Source organism: Gobio gobio (assembly GCF_949357685.1).
Source record: "Gobio gobio genome assembly, chromosome: 4".
In the NCBI taxonomy this organism is placed as follows: domain Eukaryota; kingdom Metazoa; phylum Chordata; class Actinopteri; order Cypriniformes; family Gobionidae; genus Gobio; species Gobio gobio.
In genome coordinates, this window is record NC_137100.1 from 35493589 (window position 1) to 35518052 (window position 24464).

Consider the following 24464-nt stretch of genomic DNA (forward strand, 5'->3'; position numbering starts at 1 on the left):
TAAAAGCTCGTTTATTGAGACAGAAGATCGCAGGTAGACACCAGGAAGCCACAAGGATCAGAGCGGTGCTTTGGCAGATGGTCCGGGCAGCACAGGGACGCTGCAGATAACCCAGCTTGGTGACGACGGTGCACACGGAACACAGGAAACAGGCAACGCAGGAACACAACGGGCACAGGCGGGAGAACACACGAGACATCCAAACAAACGCTCTGACAAAGACAAAGAGAACACAGAGAGACTAAATAGGGTGCGCTGATGATCTGCAGCTGGAGCGCTGATCAGCTGCGACAGGTGTAATGATCATCAGCCAACCAGCGGCTCCGCCCCATACTGTCACAGTGTCGGGTTTATGTTTCCCCGGGTAGCCACTAGAGGTCCTCCTTCCCCACGGTGTCCTTCACTCTGAAACTACATTTCCCATCATCCTGTCTGTCACTCATTTGATCATTGCACACAGCTGTTTCCCGTCACCTTGTTAGTTTCTGTGTGTATATATACCCTGTTTGGTTCTGTGTTGTCATGGAGTCCTTGACTCACTCACTCACTCACTCACTCACACACACACACTCACACACACACACACACACACACACACACACACACACACACACACACACACACACACACACACACACACACACACACACACACACACACACACACACACACACACACACACACACACACACACACACACACACACACACACACACACACACACACACACACACACACACACACACACACACACACACACACACACACACACACACACACACACACACACACACACACACACACACACACACACACACACACACACACACACACACACACACACACACACACACACACACACACACACACACACACACACACACACACACACGAACGAGATGGTGAATTCATGAACCGTGACAGTATCAGACTCATATTCTGACTAGAATTGAGTATGACGACGTCAGGCTACTGCCAGACCACTAGGGGATTCAAATGTCAACAGCAGATCTATGTATTTATTCACTAATGCCAAGAATCTCGGGACTAATAATATATTTGATGCAAATATTGTTTGCAAATAGTCCCAAAAGGATTATTTCACAACTATAATTAGAACTAGAATTTGTTCACGGTTCTGTTTGTTAATGCTTAATAACAATAAAACTAAATTGTTCAAAGTTCAAGACATGGTTAGGGTCTTAGTCATAGGAGAAGCTGAAGTGCAGAGTGATGTCATCAAAATCATTGATCCAAATTGGCGGAAGTGAGAGAATGCTTATCTTCTAAATGCGAATTGTGTCATTTGTCCTGGAGCACACTGGCTTATAGATAACAGTAAGACTAACATATTCATACTAAAAGCCAAAAAACGTCAATTTTGATTCCATGGGGACTTTAGGGGGTCATTATGTTGCAAGGATTTTCTCCATTCAGCCGCCAGGGTTCGCCTTTGAGCTCCACTGGCCCATTCTCTCTACCACACTCACCGCAAGTACCACATGAAAGGAGATAAGACACGCCCTAACCCCCCCCCCCTCTTTTTTTTTTACCTCTTTTCACTCAACAGTTATCTTTAGAGGGTTTTTTTTAAAAACCGCCTGTATGACTAAATTATAAGTGTAGCTTTTGAAAGTGCTGCAACCACAACCCATTCTTCTTGCATCACATAAATTTTCCCGATGACAAAATAAATAATACTGGTCTAATTATGTAAAACAAAAACAAAAACATGAATGGTTTCTCTTGGTCATCCTTGTAACAGTTACCTGCCGTTAGAGCTGTACCAAATCCCCCGCCCCTTTCCAGTAGTAACCCTTCCCCGCCCCGGCTCCGTCTGCGTCCTCGGCGCATGCGCGGCACGCCAGGCAGCCCCCTATTATTATTGTAAGAATAATTTCACTTATGAAAATGGCGGCGAGTCAGGGAGCTGTGGGACCTGCGGCGGCTCTCCAGAGCCAGCATTATCTGAACGTCGCGCACTGGAACCCGGGCGTGATGCAACAGCAGCAGCAGCAGCAGCACCAGCACCCGCTACACACCGCCCGCAGTCTGGAACGCGCACTGGAAGATGCCGTCTGCTCCGGGATGCTCAACATCAGCGGAAGAAAACTGCGCGAATATCCGGGGCTCAACTACGATCTGACCGATACTACACAAGCAGGTGGGTCCCTCAGATGTGGGCTAATCTCCTTTCGTGCTCCACTGACCCGCTTCTCGCGATTCTTGTTTTATGAGGACAACAACAAAACATAAACCGAAGAGTGTTGGTGCCTTTTTGGTGCATTTGCGCGGTGTGTCAATGGGGTGTTTGTGTGTTCACTACAATGGAGCCAGTGCACATGGTGCTTGTACAAGGGAAAACCGTTAGTATCGCGTTCTCTCTCGTGTTTATCGTAGCTTGCGTGCGGTGACAAGCAAATTTAGACTTGGCATTAGAAATACTTGCTATGGCACTGACGTCTCTATTTGTTTTGGTTTCACATCCCATTTTCACATTTCCCATATCATATTCTACCAACTAGATAGAGCACCTCAGCTGGAACGACAGGAGACAATATTTATTAACCTTTGCTCCAGTAATCCAGCAAGTTTTAACATGCAAACCCGTAGTCACCACTGCACCCTATCTATACTGAGAGCACGCGACAAAACCAGAATGCTCCCTTTATATTTGACTGAGTCGTTTTATTTATCGTTACGGGAACCGTTTGTTTAGTGGATATATGGTGTTAATGGATGGTAAAAAGCAGATAGAGGCTGTAGTGCCAGACAAAAGATGCAGCCCATCGTCTCCATAATCTAACGCTCCTTTCTTCATTCTCTCAGTGTCAACGCTCAAGCAGCTGTGAATGCAATTTAAACACACATTTTATTTTCAACTAATGTTTAGTATTATGATTTAGATGTTTGTAATAGTATTAAGAGCTTTTGTTTATCTAAGTAGCCTAGTCATTGGTCTTGCAAATCAGAGTCTTTTGAGTAGCTACTAGAGCGGCCCGCTCTATTATTTAAATATTGCAGAATAAAATGGATTAGCTACTTTCTAGAGATGAGGCTAGTAGAAATTAAATGGCTGCATCTCTTTCGGAAGTGTCTGTGGTCTGTAATGGTAGTCTTGCCGCAGCAAACAGCCATTCAGATGTGAAGCAGACAGTGGGAGGAGGGACACTAATCCATTCATTCATCCACACCTTACACACAGCATCATGTCTACACTCCCATTCAACTGTATTGAGTTACATTCGTGAATAGGCCTTTTGTGATTATTTGGCTGTTTCAAAACCATTTTAGCTGTATGAAGGGTCATTTGTTTATATCAAGCCTTGTGTTTTGATTCTCTCACACGGCTTGTTGGCCGAAAGAAGCTTGTGGCTGTTTTAGATAACACTGGACGTTCACTGGTTTCACTGTTTCTGTAAGGGTCGCTAGCATGCAGATTGCATTTGTTGATAGCACAGGGCTGCTTGTGTGGACTTTTGTTTGTGTGCATGATTTCTATGCATGTGTTCGAAAGAGGAAATAGTTGATTGTGCACCAGACTGTGACCTATAAAAGGAAGTGATTTTTGTCGCTGACTCAACTATGTATGTATGACTGCGTTTCTGCATAAAGAGAAGAGAATCCTCGTCTTGCAATCTGTGTTCTCTTTTGTGAGAATGAAGTTGCTTGTTAGTTAGTTTTTGTGTGTTTGACAGTTTGAGTAAATGGTAGCGTGTGTGTACTAGTGGGGGTCTGTTCCAATGGCTTCAGTGACCCACTTGGCTGTCCTTATTGTCTGTTTGGCCACAAACTTAACACTAGAGTATGAAGATACCCCCAAGTCTCTGATGTTAAAGTGTTACAAAGATGAAGATTTCCCTCTCTTTGCCTTTCTTGCCTTAATTTTCCCAGTAGTTTTCCCATTTGAAGAGAACTATTTATGACACGAGTCAAAAAGGTTGCTGCATATATCTATTAACATTTCTGTAAATATGCATGATACATATGTTCATGCGCCCCAATTTAGTACATTGCAATGTATCTCAATATCATTCTGTAATGGGATCTTCAATATCAGTTTCAATCCTTCTCGCACAGTTTGCTTTACTATTGTGCAGTGTCCCATAGAAGGCTTCAGAGTTTACTATTTAGATGACCTGCTTATCATTGATTTTTTTTCTCATGTAGAAGTAAATTATAAGTGGCATTTATTAATGATAATGGAAGATGAAGAGGAAAAAAAGATGCCTGTTAATAAGTCTTAATATCAGTGCATCTTGCTGTACAATGCACTTTAGAATATTCATGTGCAAAGTTGTCTTTCATGGAAATGACTTGCATTAAGGCAGTTTGTGGTCATGTATGTATATGAATTATAGATGTGTTCACTGTGCACATGTAGTGTTGCTTTTAGGATCCCTGTATTAAAGGCTGATGCAGATGCATGCTTATGCTTGCTGTAACTGCTTTTAACAACTGAGTAATATTTCATCTTTTAGGCACAAGAAAGTTGTCAAAGATGTTGAAGATTTGACAAAACATAAGTTCATTCATATGGGTTCCTGCATGTGTGCGTGTAAAAAGTGTTGTACTGAAATAACATTAAAATGCTGCTCAGTCCAAATGTTAATGGAAAACTAGTTCACGGTAATGATTTTAGGTTTAAAGTGAGGGATACCTGATCCAAAAAAGAAAATTCTTCTGGAACACAAAAGAAGATATTTTGAAGAACAGTTTTGGTTACCATTGTCCTCCATTGTTTAGTCAAAACACATTTAAAAAAAAATATATATATATATATATATATTATGACAGAAGTTTCATTTTGGGTGGAGTTTCTTTAAATGTTGTCATGTGTGAAGTACATCAATGTCTTCTACTCTATTGACTCTTGACAGAATCCTCTCTGTCTCTAGGCAGAACCCTTGGGGTCATGACATCATAGTGCTTTAGAGGAAGTGGTCGTCATAAAATGAAGGGGTAATGAACCCTTTTCACCTTTCTGGATTTTGAACGAAGAAGTAAAGAATAATAAGTACAAATAAATAAATACAAAATTACCCTGACTTTCCAAAACGAGAATATCTAGAGAAATATCTACAGAGGATGGTGCCAAATTTGCTGTCACTCACTCAACAGCAGTATTTTTAAACTGTATGTTTGGCCTGTATAGTTGAATGAATCTAATCCTTTAATGCAGTTATTGTTGCTCACACTACTAAACCACGAATCTGCATGTCACATTTTATAAATATTAAAAGGTGCAGTTTAAAAAAATATATGTATAAAATCAATGTCATGAGACGCCTGGTGTTAACTAATCTGCCATATTTATCCTGCTAAAAAAAGTCAACATAAAATATGTCTTCAATTCTGTGAAAAGGGTGTACACAAAGTAACAGGAAGTCCCAAGGCTGTTTAGCTGTGGCAGTGTGTTGTTGAGTGTCTCTTTAGTTTTCTAATCTGAACATCAGGAACAGTGTTCTTCCTCTGAAAGCATGCTATAGTTCACAGTTGATCAGACAGTGCATGGCTATTAAAATCAAAGAACTAAAAGAGTGTTTTAGTTCCAAGTTGAGCATGACCGTTATGGGTTTTTGGGGGCCAATACTGATATTAGGGCGTAAAAAAGGTCTGATATTGATATATTGGCCAAAATTCTTTATGTGTATATTATAGTACAGTACCAGTCAAAAGCTTGGACACATTGGTGTGTCCAAACTTTTGACTGGTATTGTATATAGTAGGTGTAAACTAGGGATGAGTCACGATTTTCGAATATTCGATTAGTTGATTGAATGATAGAATATCGAATAGGTTGTGCGATCATCGTCTAAACAAATCCCCATGTTTTCAGTGCTGATGTGGTGGTGACGCGTTCATGTAACCAGTGTTGTGCCTGAACACCAGTAACACCGTCAACACTTGCAAACAGACTCTTTTGAGGAGACAGTGAATTGCCATTCATTTGCTGCCCTGTCTGATTGCACTCGCCATGCGCGAATTGAGTTAGCCTATTCCCTAATGAATTAAACAGTTTGTTATCATACAGATTGAGAGTGTGAATGTCTCTCTCCCTCTCTCTCTATGTGTGTAGCCCAGGGGTCTTCAACGTTTTTCGGGGCAAGGACTCCTTAGGCGATAGAGACACGGAGCAGGGACCCCCGATACAAAATGTGTCAAACAGAGCTACATATTAAGCATATAGCCTATACGCATATATTAATAGAAACTAACAATATTATGATTAAGAATAAGTTGAATTATGTTAAGACAGTAGATCAGATCTATGCACATTATTGTTATTGCACGCATGACTGTATATAACTTTTCATTGTTAAAATTGAGATTGATGCATCATAATAAACAGCATGCTGCGCTTAAATTCACACAATTCATTAGTTGTTTGCAGTTGTTGTAAATTATTTTAATCGATTTGCAGTCATCCATTTATTTTACTAATCAGATGGACAATTAAACATTTACCTGAACCTTAGCTGCACGTTTATAAAAAAAAAAATCACATTTTAATTTTACTGTCAGATGGGCAATTAAACATTTACTCAAACTTTTTACCGGAGTTCTCAGTCAGATGATCCGTGAGGCTAAAGCCAGTAAGGGCAACCTGACTGTTGTCTGGTTGGATTTGGCCAATGCCTATGGATCAATCCCTCACACCCTCATCCATGCAGCACTAGACCACTACCACATCCCGCAGCACATCAAAAGAATGATCACCAGCTACTTTGGTGGAATCCAGCTACGATTCAAGGCGGCTAATTTTACAACTCAGTGGCAAAGCCTGGAAAAAGGTATCGTAACTGGCTGCACAATCTCCCCTATTCTCTTCATCATGGGAATGAACCTCCTAATAACAGCTGCTGCGAAGGAAGCACGGGGTCCAAAAATGGAGTCAGGCATCCGACAACCCCCAATAAGAGGTTACATGGACGATCTTACCGTGACGACCACAACCCATGTGGAGGCAAGGTGGGTGCTAACTGTTCTGGGCCACATGGCAACGTGGGCCAGAATGAAGTTTAAACCAAAGAAATCAAGGAGTTTGGTGATCAGGGACGGGAAGTTGACCAACAGGTTTAAGATGCATGTGCAAGGGGAAGTGATTCCATCAATAGAGGAGAATCCAATCAAGTGTCTCGGAAAGTGGTTCGACGACTCACTTACTGATAGGAATAACATAGCCAGTACGGAAAAGCAGATGGAGGAATGGCTGAGGAGGATCGAAAAATCAGGGCTCCCTGGGAAGTTTAAAGCTTGGCTCTATCAACACGGACTGTTGCCAAGACTCATGTGGCTGCTGACTGTATATGAGGTCCCGATGACATGCGTTGAAGGAGTGGAGAGAAAGATCAATAAGTACCTCCGAAAGTGGTTAGGAATCCCTCCAAGCTTCACTTCAGTAGGCCTCTACATAAGATCAGGGCAGCTCCAACTTCCTCTGTCATCCGTAGTTGAGGAATTCAAAGTTGCAAAGTGCAGAGTCGTAATGACATATAGAGACTCACAGGATGAACAAGTCAGACATGCAGGCGTCATCACAAGATCAGGTCGCAAGTGGGCAGCTGATTTATCTGTTGCACAAGCTGAGAGCATGCTGAAGCTACGTGATGTCATTGGAGCACCCTGCTCAGGAAGACAGGGTCTTGGAACCTCACATTTTCAACAGTGGAGGAAGGCAGGAACCAGTGAAAGAAGAGCCATGATTCAAGAGGAGGTTCGGAACCTGGAAGAGGAAGGACGAAGATCAAGGGCAGTGGACCTAGCTTCTCAGGGGGCCTGGACCAGATGGGATCTTCCCAAGAGGAAGATTACCTGGGCAGACCTATGGAGACTGGAGCCGTTCCGCATCTCCTTCCTGCTGAGGTCAGTGTATGATACACTCCCAACCCCAACAAACTTGCACAAGTGGGGCATGAGAGAGGACCCTTTGTGCAAGCTTTGTGGGGAGAGGGGCACCATGGCACACATCTTGGCCGGGTGTAAAAAAGCACTTACTCAGGGAAGGTACAGGTGGCGCCACGATAGGGTGCTCATGACACTCGCTAACACCTTAGAGCAGGAGAGGAAAAAGAGACGCCAGCCTCTTCGGAAAACAACTTCGATCCAGTTTGTAAGGGAGGGGGAAATTCCACCAACCACAGCAACAACAAGAACCAATCTGCTACAAAAGGCCCAATCATGGGAAATGAAGGTCGACCTGAGAGGAAGGCTGCAATTCCCCAAGTTTGTCCAGACAACCCTGAGGCCGGATGTGGTACTGTGGTCAGAAGAGGGAAAAAAGATCATCCTCATAGAACTTACAGTCCCATGGGAAGAGGGGTGTGAACAGGCCTTTGAAAGAAAGAGTGCCAAATATCAAGACCTGCTGCACGACTGCAGGGGAAAAGGATGGCAGGCCTGGCTTTTCCCGGCCGAGGTCGGCTGTAGAGGATTCCCTGCTCAGTCAGTGTGGAGAATGCTCACAGCCATTGGAATAACAGGGAAGGAGAGGAAGGCAGCAGCTCGCAGGATGGGGGAGGCAGCGGAAAGAGCCTCTTGCTGGTTATGGAGCAAGAGGGAGGAGTTGAGCTGGAAGCCAGGAGGGGAAGATGGGCAGTGACTTGGCCACCACTGCCGACCCACCATCGGGAGGGTGTTGTGGATAAGGGTCGAAACACCCAATGAACGATGGGTACCGCCTGATGACATCAACCCCTCCTGGCCAAGGCTATATTCACTTAAGGTGAACGAATGGGAGAAGCATTTTCGAATGTATTTGTAATTTAGTTTCAAGTTTACTAAAACAACATTTAAATTTTACTGTGAGATGGACAATTAAGAATCAAATCACTAGGCTATTAGACAGACAGACAGACAGACATATAAAACAATACTTTTATTCAATGGAGTATAGCTATATAGCCTCGAAAGATCGCTCACTTTACAATCACAATTAAGCTGTCTCTCATCTCAGTTCACGATCTCACAGTGTTCAATCAAAATCAGTAAAGTTGTTTACACTGAAAAATAAATCTCTTATTTACATCGTGTCTTTGTTAAAGAGAGAATTCACGAGATTGAGCAGAATTCAGCACTGAATAAAAACTCTGGCGTTTTGAGCGGTGAGTGGATTCTAACTTAAAAACACCTCTGATTGGCCATTGCGTTCCAGAGATCATCAAGCATGTCTATGATTGGCTACATTTCTCACTGCTGCAAAACACGCTGTAAATAAAACATTTCAGGTTCTCCAGAGCGCAAACTCAAACGCAATGTTTGCCAAATCTGTTTCGCCAATAATATTATACTATTACAGAATCAGCGAAGGGTGCTCTGCTTTTGTTTCAGGGTGCTTATATTTGAATTAGACTTTGTGATGTTTTTTCCCCATATTATAATTTTTTATAAGAGAATTATTTGTGATAAAATATTAATTGGCGGACCCCCTGCAGTACCGTTTGCGGCCCCTTAGGGGGACCCCTAGTTGAAGACCCATGGTGTAGCGTAGCCTATATAGTGTGCATGCGGGGGGAGGAGTTGCGATTTTCAAATAATAATCTAATAATTCCCAGCACGTCGCCCCAGGACGAGCTATAGAACTGTGAAGCTTTGGTGGTGTTGTTGAACTCGATATACTCTATCTGTGTTTTGATCATCGCTCTGAATCTGTGGGGTATTCCAGAAAGCAAGGTTAACTTACCTTCACATATACCTTGAACTCTCGGTTGATTAACCCAAACCTTGCTTACTTAAGGTATGCTGGTTTCAAAAATGAGTCTGGGAGTAAGTTCAGCCAACTCTGAGTATGTTAACTGTGAACACACAAGACATTCTCAACAGAGCAACGAATCGATGATTCATCATGGAAACAGACGCTAAGAGAGAGAGCACGCCATTCTACTTCCTCTTCTTCTTTTGTGTTTAATGGCGATTTACATAACCTACTTAATGCACATCGCCACCTATTTGGTGGTTGTGCAATCATCTTTTCGTTTAATAAGTAATCTTAAAAAAAAATTAAATTGTTTGTTTGATGCTAATTAATTGAATGCAGATCCATGTGTGAGATGACAATAAAATAAATAATAAATATATTTGAACTTTTTTATTCGAATTCTTTAGAATTAATATATACTATATTATATAACTGAAACTAATTTGGTTATATTAATAGCTATATTAATTAGAGTGAGTTGCCATGGTTACTTACTTACCCTGAAAGTTACCTCTGTTTTTGGAACCGAAAGTTGAGGTTATCCGCTAACTTACTCTTAAACATACCCAGGTATGTCACACAACCTGCTTTCTGGAATACCCCCCTGATCCAGAGCAGTCTTTGACAAAAACGTGATTTTCTCAGCTTTTTTCTCAAAATGTTGCTTTTTTCATGAAAATTATCCACATGCAAGTGTTTATTAAAAAAAAAAAAATGCATGAAGCATGAATAAAACAGAGGGCATCTTCTTTCTTTTCATATATTGTTCAGAGGCCTGTTGCATGAAGCTAGCTGAACAAACTGTGAGTTTCAGAGTAAGTTTAGAGTTGACAAATCCAGATAAATCCAACCTGGTTTAGATCAAGTTCAACGGTCTCTCAAAGCTTGGTATAAACATTCTCTGTCAACTCAGGTTTAATCCAGAGTTTGCAATTAAATCTGAAGCGCATGCACCTGAAAGTGTGTCACATGCGGCAAACAGCCAATCACAGTGTCCGTTTGATTCACTTCTCGCAAGAGAGACGGCACAATTCACTTCTCTTCTGAAGATTGAGAGATCGTTTTGAAAATGATCATGAAATTAAATGTGTTTACAAAACAGGAATAAACACTGCTGCTGCAGCGAAAGTTTGAGAAGGCAGCTGAAAGAATATCTGACTATATCAATGCATGATGTGAATCAAATAAATATGCCTAATAATTATAGGTTCACAAAGAGCTCAACTGAATACACGTTGTTTAAAAGAATTATGAATATCAATATATATTTATATTAATATTTGGCTACTTGTCAATTAATATAATTATATGAAAATATTGTATGAATTAAAAGTAATTATAATTCATATAACCTAATATAAATAAAATAAATAATTAGCACCAAAAGATGAGCAGTATAAAATGCTTTAATTTGGAACGAGAGATACAGGGGGTGTGGCTTTATTGCATTTTTACTTGCAGCTGATTGGTCCAGTTTGGGTTTGCGATCTCTAACCCAGAAGAAAACCAGGTTAGCTGTATAGTGTAAGTTAATATGGTGATGAACACTGTTAAAAACCAATCCACCTTCTTGAGTCCGAAAAACCAGAGTTTGCTCAAACTAATCTCGAACTTACCTGGGTAGCAACTAAAACAAGCTTTCTGCAACAGGCCACTGATATTCATACAAGATATTCTGTGGGCCATGAAACTTGTAAAAATTACTAAAACGGTGACTGGCAAATTTTATGTTTACGTTCACTTAAGACATAACCGACTATGTTCATGATGATACTCGATAAGACTGAATGACTGAATTTTGTCTGAATGTTCGCGCACTGTGACACTGTGCACGTTCATATCAGTGGCATATACACCGATGCCGATAAAATCGGTAGACCGATAAATCTTGAATGGTCAGTCACGAACAGGTTTGATATTTCACTAGATTGTGACTCATGAAGTTGAATTGCTCTGTCAAAATCTTGAGAACTGAGATTGTGTCCACAACACTAAGATTATGTTTTGCAAACAGGTCAATGTGACTTGGATTCATTTATTTTGAGGCGAGACAGGCAAAAGTTGTTTCCAGGAACTAAACTTTTTAAATAGCTTGTCATTGTGTCTGAATGACTGACTCGTTGTTAATGCCACGGATCTTAATTTATTTACAGCATCTTTCGTCGCATGTATTGTTGAGTCTTGCCTATCCCCTTCGTTATAGCCCTCAAATATATATATATATATATATATATTATGTTGGCCTGGGTTACTTACTTGCCCTGCCATCACTTTTTGTGGCTCCTTATATTAATATTGTTGTATTAATTGCTATTTATTTTTATAAAATTAATTTTAATTTACTGCAAATAATGTTTCTACGTTTTTGTGATTGTTTTATTTTTATCTTATTTTATTGCATAACACACATAACATATAACTACAAAACCAGGGACAAGAGGGGCACACAGATAACAGAAAGCACATAAATAGGCTACCAATACACACCTTAGAATTGCAGACTTGTTTCCACTATTTTTTTTTCTCCTTTTGAATATTAGCATGAAATTATGCATTAGTGCATAAATACACTTTCAATGGAAGCTGTCGCATTTTTGTAATTTATGTTACCCAGCTAGAGAATGCCAACTTGGTGACATTTAAATCAGACATTTACCAAAAAATATGAATTACCAAAAAATATGTTCAAACAAGGTTGTATCAAGTCATAAAAATGGCACGGGGCTAGTGACAGCACCGTCACAGTCTATTTCATTGAGCTCTGCTATAAGCGTTAATTAGATTTTAAGATGAACTACGTAACTTCATTTTGCTGGTGTTGCTTGAGTTTCCTTGCATGGTCTTGAGATCTTGTGACAGTAGGCAGGAGGAGACCTCTCTGCCCTTCACAGATGAGCACACACACACACACACACACACACACACACACACACACACACACACACACACACACACACACACACACACACACACAGACACTCTCCAGAGACTGAGGTAATTACACATGATCTGACATGCTGGTCCCATCTGTAAGGTGTCAACTTCAAACCCTAGTGCTCAGCATCATGGTCTTTGTAGTTCAGGCAACACATCACTGTGTGGTGATGCTTTGCAGCATTAAGAAACATACTTTTAGGGAGATATGGATTGAAAAGTTAACAGATGGATCACTCAAGAAAAGAGGGATGAATGCAGTCTGATATATGAATGACATTAAGAAACGCATCTAAAACAAAATTAGGCTAATTCAGGGTTTAAAATTAAGTGAAACTGATGATATATGAGTCTTCTCTTCTCACTTTCTGAAGGTAGTTCTCAGGTCTCTACTGGAGCTCTATTAAACACTGATTCTGAGCTCTAGGCTCAGGCTTTTTCTAATGTTAATCTGATTTCTCTGTTAATTATCTATACAGCAAAAGAAAAAAAAACTAACTGTTTACTAACATGACCCAAACCACATCCATATAATGCTGTAGTGCTGTGAATTCTTTATTTTGGAATGTGTTTCAGTGTGGTCACGATGGCGTTGATTATCATTTTGAGCGTGAAACATTGGAAGAACTAGTTATTCAACCCAAACCTCCATCACAAGGATGACTATTAAGCAGGATATTTCTCAGTGATATGTTTTTACTCAGTTTGTCATACATTATGAGATGCCTCTATTATCATTAACAATTGTATGTCCATCAAAAAACCGATGAGTGTATTTAGAATCTATTGCGGTGCACATGTAGGAACTGTATCTTTAACATTTAACTGTAACTCAAAGTAGTAAGAACGACAGACAATCTGCATTAATTGACAAAATTCTAGGTAATAGTGGCCCACAGATGATTAGCAGACGTAAGACCGTAATAATGTGAGTTAGCAGTTAGCTGGAGACCAAAATAATACAGTAAAACATTTGCTTGTCCAAAAAAAAAAAAGGATTTTTTTGTGTTGTAAATATAATTTATTTCTGATGCAATAATCGTATCAGTGTTCAGTCAGCTTTGACATATTGATGATATTTTAATCTTTAATCCTTTCTTCAACCAGGGGTCTGCGACCCCCCCCCCCCCATGGGGTCTGCAGCGGTACTGCAGGGGGTCCACCAATTAATATTTGACCACAAATAATTTTTTGATAAAAAATTATAATATGGGGGAAGAACATCACAAAGTCAAATATATTGATCATATTTTAGAATTTAAAATGATGAAAGATGAAGCATATATTAAATTAGAATAATAAGACATTATAGGGCTGTTACAAATAAAATTAAATAATTTACACTGAAAAATTGCAACTGCATTAAATAATGTTATGAGATTGTTTTAAATATTTTTTTGAATTTACAAATAAGAAATGTTGGAAAGAATAATACTTTTAAACACGAAACTAAACTGACAATAGGTGGCAGCAGGTGACTGTCTTAATGAGTGAGTCATTGAGTTATTCATTCAAACGATTCGTTCAAACGGCGGATTCGTTCAGGAATGAGGCAGTTGTTTATGAATGGGTATTTGACTCATCCGATTCGTTCAAAATGCTGAATCATTCAGTAATGAAAAATTGCTGAGTGTTGCTGTGAGAAGTGCTATGGTTGTTCTGTTATCTTGGAACTATTTTCGCTGCTCAAACAGAACAAAAAGAGTCTTGATATAAAAAAAGAGTGACTTGATATAAATTGTTTATCGAGCTGTCATATGAAATCAATGTCACATCATCGTGATGGTATTCAGCAGTCTTTGTCGTGTGATGTTGCTTAACTGTATCGTATGTTATAAATATAAAAACTTTGCATTCTTAATTTTTACCAGAGTATGTTACTGAGTTTCTTTGAGCTGCGCTCATTTGTTTAGATTTCTCCTCATGAGGCTGCGCAAGCCTCAACCTCGCAACCTTGTTACCGTCAGTACATTAAATATATTATTTTTCACTATCAATCACCACTTAAACTAAATAAATGCAGAATCATTCTCGCGTTTTGGTGATTCCCTAGTTATTTTTGTTATTGACATCTTAATCAGGCTACTTGTTCGTTCGGGCAAATAAAATTTCCCCTTCAAAAAATCCACTTGTCGAGGACAAGCGGCGTTAATGTCGAGCCCTGTAATATAACACACAAAACTACATATTTTGAACACCCGGTAGAAAACGTATACATATAATATACTTATTCATACTTATAGGCTGTGTATCACCAACAATGTCACGAAACGATACGCATCACGATACTGAAGTCACGGTACGATACATATCACGATATGGATCAATTTGTAATTAAATTTCTTTTTTTATTTTCTGAGTTTATTGAATAACCAGTGTTAGAACAGTTGTGATAACTGAAAAACTATTTTGTTTTTGTCATTAAAAAAAAAACAATGAGTTAAATGAAATAAATACATTGTCACAAAAAAACTTTGGAAAGGCTTGGTTCAATATTGATTATTTTGGATATGGGAGTCCGTTATTAAAGGTAAAATGAACTGATTTGTACAAACGCTTATTACACAAAATGTTTTTTATAATAATAAAGTTATAATATTATCTTTACAAATTACATTATCATATAATACATCTTTTTTTTAATATAAACATTTAAATGGTGGCTTGCTGTCATAAAAACTTGCCAGATTAATTCAAACATGCATTAAATATTGAAGAACATTAAAAATGATTATGAATATGTAATATGGTGCATTTATTTAGCAAAATGCTCCTCTCTAGAATGCATTTTTCTAGCTGACTAAAGAATATGGACACTGGATATGTTTTTTTCTGAGGTAAATGTGACGTTACATGACATTGTTTACAAGCTGTTTTACTGACGCCTTTCCTGCGTTTGAAACACTGATAGAGTGATTCCATGTGACATGATACGGATTTCGGAAAAATTGTACTCTATCTTTTAACACACGTTCAGATGTTCATTCATTTTTATTTTGTGCTGTAACTGGTATTAAGTATTAAAGCTGCAGTTGGTAACTTTTGTAAAAATGTATTTTTTACATATTTGTTAAACCTGTCATTATGTCCTGACAGTAGAATATGAGACAGATAATCTGTGAAAAAATCAAGCTCCTCTGGCTCCTCCCAGTGGTCCTTTTGCCATGTGCAGAAACACACCGCTCCCGGTAAGAAACAACCAATCAGAGCCAGGAGGAGTGTCTTGGCAGTGTCAATCATGCTCGTGTGCGCGCTGAGCACACACCCCTCTCATGCACAGCACGAGCGCGTATAGCCGGGTTAAAACCAGACCATTCTCAGTAGTAACTGAGTTCGAATTGTGGGTTCCGTCGCGGCGCTTCACTCGCGTTGCAAGCGGCAAAAGTTGAAGATTTCTCAACTTTTCAAGCGCCAACGCAGGCGTCATCCAATCAGATCACCCTATGCAAATATCCTAGAGCAGACGCTAGCCAATCGCGTTCGTTTAAAACACCGGTGAATGAAGAGTAAAGAACGATCTAAAATGGAGGAAAAGCTAATAATTGCGGTGGATAATCACCCGGTCCTTTACTACCAATCATTATTTACATACCGGGACACAAACTGGAGAGACCAGGCCTGGAAGGAGGTGGCAGAGACGGTTGGAGAATCTGGAATGTATCATGCTTGTATTCCGTCCGTGTACTCTGTTTATCATTGAATGACAGCAGCATATCATATCATGTGTGGCTCAAATAGGCGCTATCCCCCAGCCAAATGAGGAATCAAATATTAAAGTGATCAGTTTTCATACACAAAATAGTCTCACAGACTAGCTGTCAAAAAAAGGCGCTTTTTTTGTGTTGTGTTGTGGTCCAAGCGGCAAGTAATGTGATTAGCTGTTGTCACTATGACGGTCGCGTCAGGCACCAAGCTTCAGCCACGCCCTCCATCAAGCGTTGACGCCGAAGCCCCGTGTGAATGCGGCGTTATGGTCTGGCAAAGCTTCATAGACAAATCATTTCCAAAGGGGCGTCACCAACGGGCGTCGCTCAAATGCCTCTCGGCGCACCTAAAACCAATCAGAGCGATGAGGGAGATGACGTATGCAGAGCGACGGAGAAACGTTTCTCAATATGCGTTCTTGTCTGTACTTGTGTTCTCAAATAGAGTGCCGAAGTAATGACGTCACTTTGTAGGCCAACCCGGAAGTTAGCGGCGCATGGGTTCCCTCGATCAAAAAGCCATTAATTTTCCCCATAGACTTTTGGAAAATCGCAAAAAATAAGATCTGTGTTCAACAAAGAGTAATGACCCTTACACGTTTTGTCTACCAAGATAATCTTTACAAGTTAATCCAAAATGTATACATTTTGAAGCCCAAATAAAGCCGTTAGATATAAAATGCTAACGGTAGGCTATAAACGGACTACAGCACACCATGGTCGCGGATCAACGTCATCATCAAGCTTCCTCAAACTTTATTTAAAAGCATGCTCGCTCATTATGATCTGCGCTGTGTATGAACACTTATCCACTTTTTCATGAGAAATATTGCCCATTCGTTTTTTCCAAAAATGTTAGAAACTAATTTTGTTTATGCGTGCCTCTCTGAGATTTATCTTTTGTTAATGTTTTTTCAGACAATATGATTATCACTGTGATAACATTAAATTACATGAAACTCAACCCAGACTCTTTTTGTTAAATGCAAGTTTATGTATGATCAATAATACAAAACGTATAATAAGCTACACATGAAATAAAGCAAACAATTCAGTCAAACATTCAAAGTCAGTGCTAGTCGGCTAACTTACAACGGTAACGTAGTTATAGCCTAAAAAATAAACAAGTAATGAAACTTATCTTTGCACTCAGCCTAAACGATTTGCCAGGGAACAAATTATAGATCCATGAGAGCAAATATGGGCCGTTAAATCTCCACAAGACTAATTATAGCTGGAGACGCCACAGAGACATCAGAGCCAGCGGCAGACGGCAGAAGGACTAGCCGAGGAAAGTCAACTCTCGCCGGCTAAACAAGCGCTGACCGCCGCTGACTCACTGGAGCTCACAACTCCGATAACACCAGATAAAATGTTTAAATAGGCACTCTTCTTATAAATAAACCACAGATTTGAGCTTTAAACAACTACATTATCGACTGAAAAAGTCTTAAAACTAAGTTGTCACACATTAACAGTAGATTTTAACACAAAAAGACATGTAAACACAGCCCATGTCAGCCATTTCTCAACGAGACAAACATGTGAAGAGAGTAAACTCCAAATGTTCAAGCATCCAACTTTGCGCGAATAGCGCGATTTATTCACGCCACATAAGTTCTTCATTCTTAGGCTGAAACGCGGGCTAGTGAGAGATTGCCTGTTTGTCACGATGACGTCTAAAGTCCCCGCCAAAGGATGTAGTCCCTTTTAGCAACTTGTTAGCAACCATCGTTTTTAAGACACAATAAAGTCTTAAAAAATCACAAGCAGGTTATAACTAGTGTGTTTTATGTCATAGATTAAAACGTGAAAATATATAGAGGCTTTGTTAACCACAGACCTTATTTCAGGCGATTTAGCAAAACCCCATTCAAAAAACCCATAGACTTTAGGGCGAGGGAACCCATAGGGCTAAAATGCTAACTCACTTCCGCGTTTTGGCCTACAAAGTGACGTCATTACTTCGGCACTCTATAGGAAATGTCCCCGGTTTCCATTTCAGAAATCTGGTCACTTTACCTAAACCACATATTAATGTTTAATATATTATTTTTAAAATGTAAACGAAAATAGGCATGGTGTTTTATACTTAGTTTTATTATAAATATATAAGATAATCAATGTAGGCCTAGCTATGCGTTGCCTGAACCACATTCGTGTGGCTATTATTATGTTTAATTTTTTTTTTTTTTTTATGAAATGAGGCAGTGGTGTTTTTTATGATATATTTCGTACGCGAACTTCTGACTTGCTTCCGTGACTTACCAAGTTTGACTCCGGAGAATGAACTCCCGAGGACGGGAGGAAACTAGTCCGCCTAGTCTGCTAATGGACAAGCAGCGTTCTTGACAGTATCACTCAGTATATATTTGTATATGTAGTGCAGGCAATGCATATTATCTTCAATGCATTTTTATAACAAAACGAAATATAAAAAACCCAGCCTCTTTTCGTTTACATTTAAACACACACACACACACACACACACATAATATAAGCTATGATTATCACTGTAATAAATTAAATATGACACAAAACACAACCCAGTCTCTTTTTGTTAAATGTCAGTTTATGTGTGATCATCCATAGCAATCATAAAAGTATAAGTAAAAGGTATAAGAAGCTATACAATAAATAAAGCAATTCAGTCAAAGTCAGCGCTAGGAGACAACAACGGTAAAGTTTAATATCTTAAAAATATAAAGTTATGAAACTTCACTTTGCCCTCAGACAGAACGATCTGTCTAGGAACAAATTATAGATTAATGAGAGCAAAGATCAGCCGTTAGATCTACACAAGACGAGACGGTTTAACCACTACAGAGACATCAGAGCCAGCGGCAGAAGGACTGGCCGAGGAAAGGCGCCTCTCGGCGGGCTCAATGATCAATTGAGCGCCGCTGAACCACTGGCGCTCACAACTCCGAAAACGGCAGATAAAATTTAAAAAAAAGGCGCTCTCTTTATAAAAAAACACATATTTGAGCTTTAAACAACTACATTCACTCCTGAAAAGGACTTAAAACTATATTTTGTAAAACATTAACACTACCAGAGGGCTCTCGCTAAGACCCATTCGTTTAGCCACCAAAGGGCCAAGCTGGTACTTTTGCCGAATCCAGTCGGTAAGACAGCGATAACATCTTTTTTAGATATGAAGGCTTCGAGTGTTGTTCTTTGCTCGGGTTTTAACGAAAAGGAAAAGTTTAAATCGCTTAAAACAGACGCGATAGCTGATTCGAACGAGTGATGCTCCACAGTAGCGGCAAATCTGCTTCAATGTCGCTGCGCTGTCGTCATCGTCTAAAGCCCGCCCCAACGTTTCTGATTGGTGCCGCGATTTCTAGGGTTTAGAAATGGGTTTGAATGGGGTCTTTGCCAGACTACTTGCAGAGCAAATCTAAATTTGCCGGAAGTTGTCTGGGTTTTCCCAGGCTAAATAAACCCTATTATTCCATTTCAACTTCCAAGAATATCTGATATATGATTCTTAAAGAAATAGGATTTATAATATATCAAATCTAAATTTGCCGGAAGTTGTCTGGGTTTTCCCAGGCTAGAGCGTTTTATAGTCGACGCGCGCGCCGTTGTAGTATTCTGTGAAACGACAGGGGGCGACTTGGAGTAATTGTTCTTAAATCCGTCGAAAGCAGGAGCGAAGAAGTAGTTTACCGGAACAACAACACAGGTGAACATGGCGTCCCGCCTGGAGTTTCTGAATGCTGAAGAAGAGTTGTTGTGTATGCTGATGTTATCAAAAAGACGAAGGCGAAGAAGATGGAATGTCCGTCCATTACATACTACCAGGGAACGAGATGGTGAATATAATACTCTAGTGACACAAATGCGTGCATTGGACGAAGAAATGCACTGTGAAACAGTTTCAAATATGGAAGAGGTAAGCAATATTACATTAATCTTAAAAAAAAAGTTTAGTACGGAATTACTCTTTTTGTGTAATTTAATCATAGTTCGTTCTGACGTACTTGTAACACTGTGTAAACTATAAAGAACAATTCTATATAAAACCTTAGGCTAGTGGATTTTACAGCTTGCTTCAACATGAAATACAACATAATAAAATTTTTTGTTGCATTTTCTACCTTAGAATTCCTTTGATTGAGTGATATTGTAGAGTCATAGATTATAGTGTATGATTGGTACACATTCAGTAGCCTTCTACAAAGAAATGTATTTAAAAAAACTGTTTTTAATTAATGTTTTGCCTATTGATTGTTTAAAGGATGAAGATGAACAGACACCAGAGAGGTGCAGTCCCACGGCAACACCATCACCTGGAACATCAGAACCTCCAGCGTATTCATCTGGAACACCAGAGACGACTTCGGACAGATCCCCACCTACTCCATCACCACCTCACATCTCCCCACTTCCTTTGACAATGCATATTCCACCATCTCCAACTCCATCTCTGCACTCCCAGCAAACTCCATCTCCAAGCAACGACATCTTCCAGTCACCATGTGCTTCGTCACGAAAAAGAAAGCGGAACACTGAAGACATACTGTTGAAAAGATTGGAGAGGCTGGACCAGGAGAGGCAATGTGCCTTGCAGCAGGACAACGAGGACTACAGATTTGCTGTGGTTATGGCTGACATGCTGGCAAAAGTGGACCCAAAGAAGAAGCTTGAAGTAAAGTGCAAGCTGAATCAGGTGCTTTTTGTAGCACTGAGGGATGATTCATAGACCTTTTCTAGCATCTTTGGCCCAAGACATTTTAAGTACTTTTTTATTGTGTGTGAAGATTTGTTTGCATGTAATTGTATTTAAAATTTGAATTTATTTGGAAGAGTGAACAGTGTTTTTTTTTTTAAAGTTATTTATATGTATATGTCTTCAACAATAAACTGCTTCATTACACTGGTGGTGTCAGACTGTGATTACCTCATTCTTTTGTCTCTATACATAAAGAATAATTTGCATTGATGGGCATCCATCTGTCCAACCATCCATTCCTTTTGTGAATAGGACATTAGAATACATTTGCATTAAGCACCCAGTTTGCGCTTGTCTTAAGTAACTGCTTACATTTTCAAAATGAGCCTACACGCTGCGGAGCCAGGTGCGAGTATAACCGGCGCTTTACAAAAAATGCGCTGCGCATCGCCAGGCGAAATGGGGTCTTGCGGAGCCAACGTGCGAGACTATCGAAAGCCAAATGGGTCAGAATTCGCATGCTTTTCACCGCCGTATTAATTTTAAAACGCCGTTTTCATAACGCCACCAAGCGTTAAATAAGCGGCGTCAGGCATTAAAGGGTTAGTTCACCCAAAAATGAAAATTCTGTCATTAATTACTTACCCTCATGTCGTTCGACACCCGTCAGACCTCCGTTCATCTTCGGAACAGAAATGAAGATATTTTAGTTGAAATCTGATGGCTCTGAAAGGCCTCCATTGGCTCAATGGTACTCTACACTCTCAAGACCCTTAAAAGGTACTAAAGACGTTGTTACAAAGTCCATCTCACTACAGTGGTTCTAAAATAACTTTATGAATCGGCGACAATAGTTTTTGTGCGCAAAAAAACCCTAAATAACGACTTTCATAGTGATGACGATTTCAAAACAAAGCATCATGAAGCTTCGAAGCGTTAGACTTTCAGCACTCAAATCCAGTCTGAAGCAGACAGTAACTTTACATGATGATGAATGTAATATGCATCACAAAAGTCAGTCTGACCCATAATTAGGGGCCAAGCACCGAAGGTGCGAAGGCACCTATTGAAACCGTTCCCGTTCTTATTATTATTATTAGGGGCCAAGCACCGAAGGTGCGAAGGCACCTATTGAAACCGTTCCCGTTCCTATTATTATTATTATTAGGGGCCAAGCACCGAAGGTGCGAAGGCACCTATTGAAACCGTTCCCGTTCCTATTATTATTATTAGGGGCCAAGCACCGAAGGTGCGAAGGCACCTATTGAAACCGTTCCCGTTCTTATTATTATTATTCATCTTCTTCTTCTTCTTCTTCTTCTTCTTCTTCTTCTTCTTCCGCCACGAAGTCTATGGCAGCCCATAGAACCGTATGGTAAAAAGTTGTGAAATTTGGCACACTAATAGAGGACAGTCTGAAATGTCACCGTAGCAAATTTGGAGTCTCAAACTCAATCCCTCTAGCGCCACCATCAGTCCAAAATTTGACTCATGTTTATGCTAATAACTTTTGAACCATAATGGCTAGAAACAAAATTCTTTTTTCCTCTGATCCCTTGGCTCAAGACGAATCGATTGCACCCTATGACGTCATTTTCCGTCATAAAAATTTTCCCGCCATTTTTAATTTTCCGAAAAACCTACTTTTGCGAACTCGTCCTAGACGATTCATTCGATTTGCACGAAAATTGAACCAGATCATCTTCAGACCATGCTGACAAAAAATCTTGCAAATCAAGTTGATTCGTCAAATCATTTGCGATAAACGCGCAAACAAATTTTACGTAGCGGTTGCAAAAGCACTCTTAAGGCAATATCTCCGCAACGCTTTATCGTATTCAAACCAAACTTGGTACATGTCATGACAAGCATGACTTGAGACAACATGCAGTGTTTCGGCGCAGCGCCACCTACTGGTCCGGAGATACAAAAAATGGCTGTTTTTGCTTATAACTTTTGAACCGTTTGTCCAAAAATCATAAAAGTGGTCTCGTTACATTCAGGACGGTATGCCGAGTCGTCTGATATTCAATTTTACCATATCAGCCATTTTGGCTGTCGGCCATTTTGAATTATGTGCTAAAATGCTATATTTTACAAATGCATTAGTGTATTGTTGCTAAACTCGGTATGTGACTTCCATTCCATGCCCTGAAGGTACTCAAAAAGTTTTGGGGCAGTGCCACCTTGTGGTCAAAAGTTATAACAAACTTGACAAAAATGCTAATAACTTTTGATTTAATTAGCATAGTATAATGAAACTGGTCATAATACATTCATTGACTCATGCCAATTCAATTGCACCCTATGACGTCATTTTCGGTCATGACAATTTCCCCGCCATATTTAATTTTCCAAAAAACCTACTTTTGCAAACTCGTCCTAGACGGTTTGTCCGATTTGCACGAAAATTGAACCAGATCATCTTCAGACCATGCTGACAAAAAATCTTGCAAATCAAGTTGATTCGTCAAATCGTTTTTGATGAAAGCGCACACAAATTTTGCGTAGCGGTTGCAAAAACACTCATAAGCCTATATCTCCAGAACGCTTTATCGTATTCAAACCAATCTTGGTATATGTCATCACAAGCATGACCTGAGGCAAAATGCAGCGTTTCGGCGCAGCGCCACCTACTGGTCCGGAGATACAAAAAATGGCTATTTTTGCTTATAACTTTTGAACTGTTTGTCCAAAATTCAGGTCTTCCGCACCATGCTTTGAAGGTACTCAAAAAGTTTAGGGGCAGTGCCACCTTGTGGTCAGAGGTTATAACAAAATTTACAAACATGCTAATAACTTTTGATTAAATTAGCCTAGTTTAATGAAACTGGTCATAATACAGTCATTGGCTCATGCCGAGAACATAGATACTAATTTTGCCATATTTGGTCAAATATCCTGTCCTCAATGTTCTTATTTGATCAAAACCTACTTTTTCAAACTCATCCTAGACCGTTTGTCCAGTTTCCACCAAAATCAAATCGTATCATCTTCAGACTGTGTCAACAAAAAGTTAGGAATTTTGCATCAATAGATGAAACCGTTTTTGTAAACCGCAGTGACGAAGTTGAGCCATGATGCCAAAATGACTCTTGAGGCTGTATCTCTGCAATGCTTTGACATATTGGCATCAAACTTTGCATGTGTCATTGTTCCCTTATTCTGACCACACCACATACATTTCGTAACTGTGCCACCTATTGGTCAAAAGTGATAAACCATTAACTTATATTATCAGTGACTCTATATATGATATTTCAGCCATTTTGCCTAATCTTCTTAAACTGTATAATTGTTCATTGCTGCAGTTGGTCTGACACTGCCAGCCATTTTGGCATGTCTTGTCTTCTTCTTTGCGCTTGGCCCCGGTATTGCTGCTTGTTATTCATCTTCTTCTTCTTCTTCTTCTTCCGCCACGAAGTCTATGGCAGCCCATAGAACCGTA

At 39.7% G+C, this 24464-nt stretch overlaps 2 protein-coding genes across 5 annotated transcripts in view; both read left to right on the forward strand.

Moving 5' to 3' along the window:
• The window catches only part of LOC307124756 (uncharacterized protein), a gene marked incomplete at its 3' end in the record, with an annotated part of 457096 nt that extends 448494 nt beyond the window's left edge, over positions 1–8602 (forward strand). The window contains exon 2 of the mRNA XM_079814198.1: positions 6675–8602. Within this exon, the coding sequence (XP_079670324.1) occupies positions 6713–8602 (1890 nt within the window). The 5' untranslated portion in view covers positions 6675–6712. The remainder of the gene's footprint in view (positions 1–6674) is intronic.
• Positions 1906–24464, forward strand: part of lrch2 (leucine-rich repeats and calponin homology (CH) domain containing 2) — a gene marked incomplete at its 5' end in the record, with an annotated part of 137251 nt that continues 114692 nt past the window's right edge. For all 4 annotated transcript variants that reach the window (XM_079815333.1, XM_079815334.1, XM_079815335.1 and 1 more), the window contains one exon: positions 1906–2164. In XM_079815333.1, coding sequence (XP_079671459.1) covers positions 1906–2164 — 259 coding nt within the window. The remainder of the gene's footprint in view (positions 2165–24464) is intronic.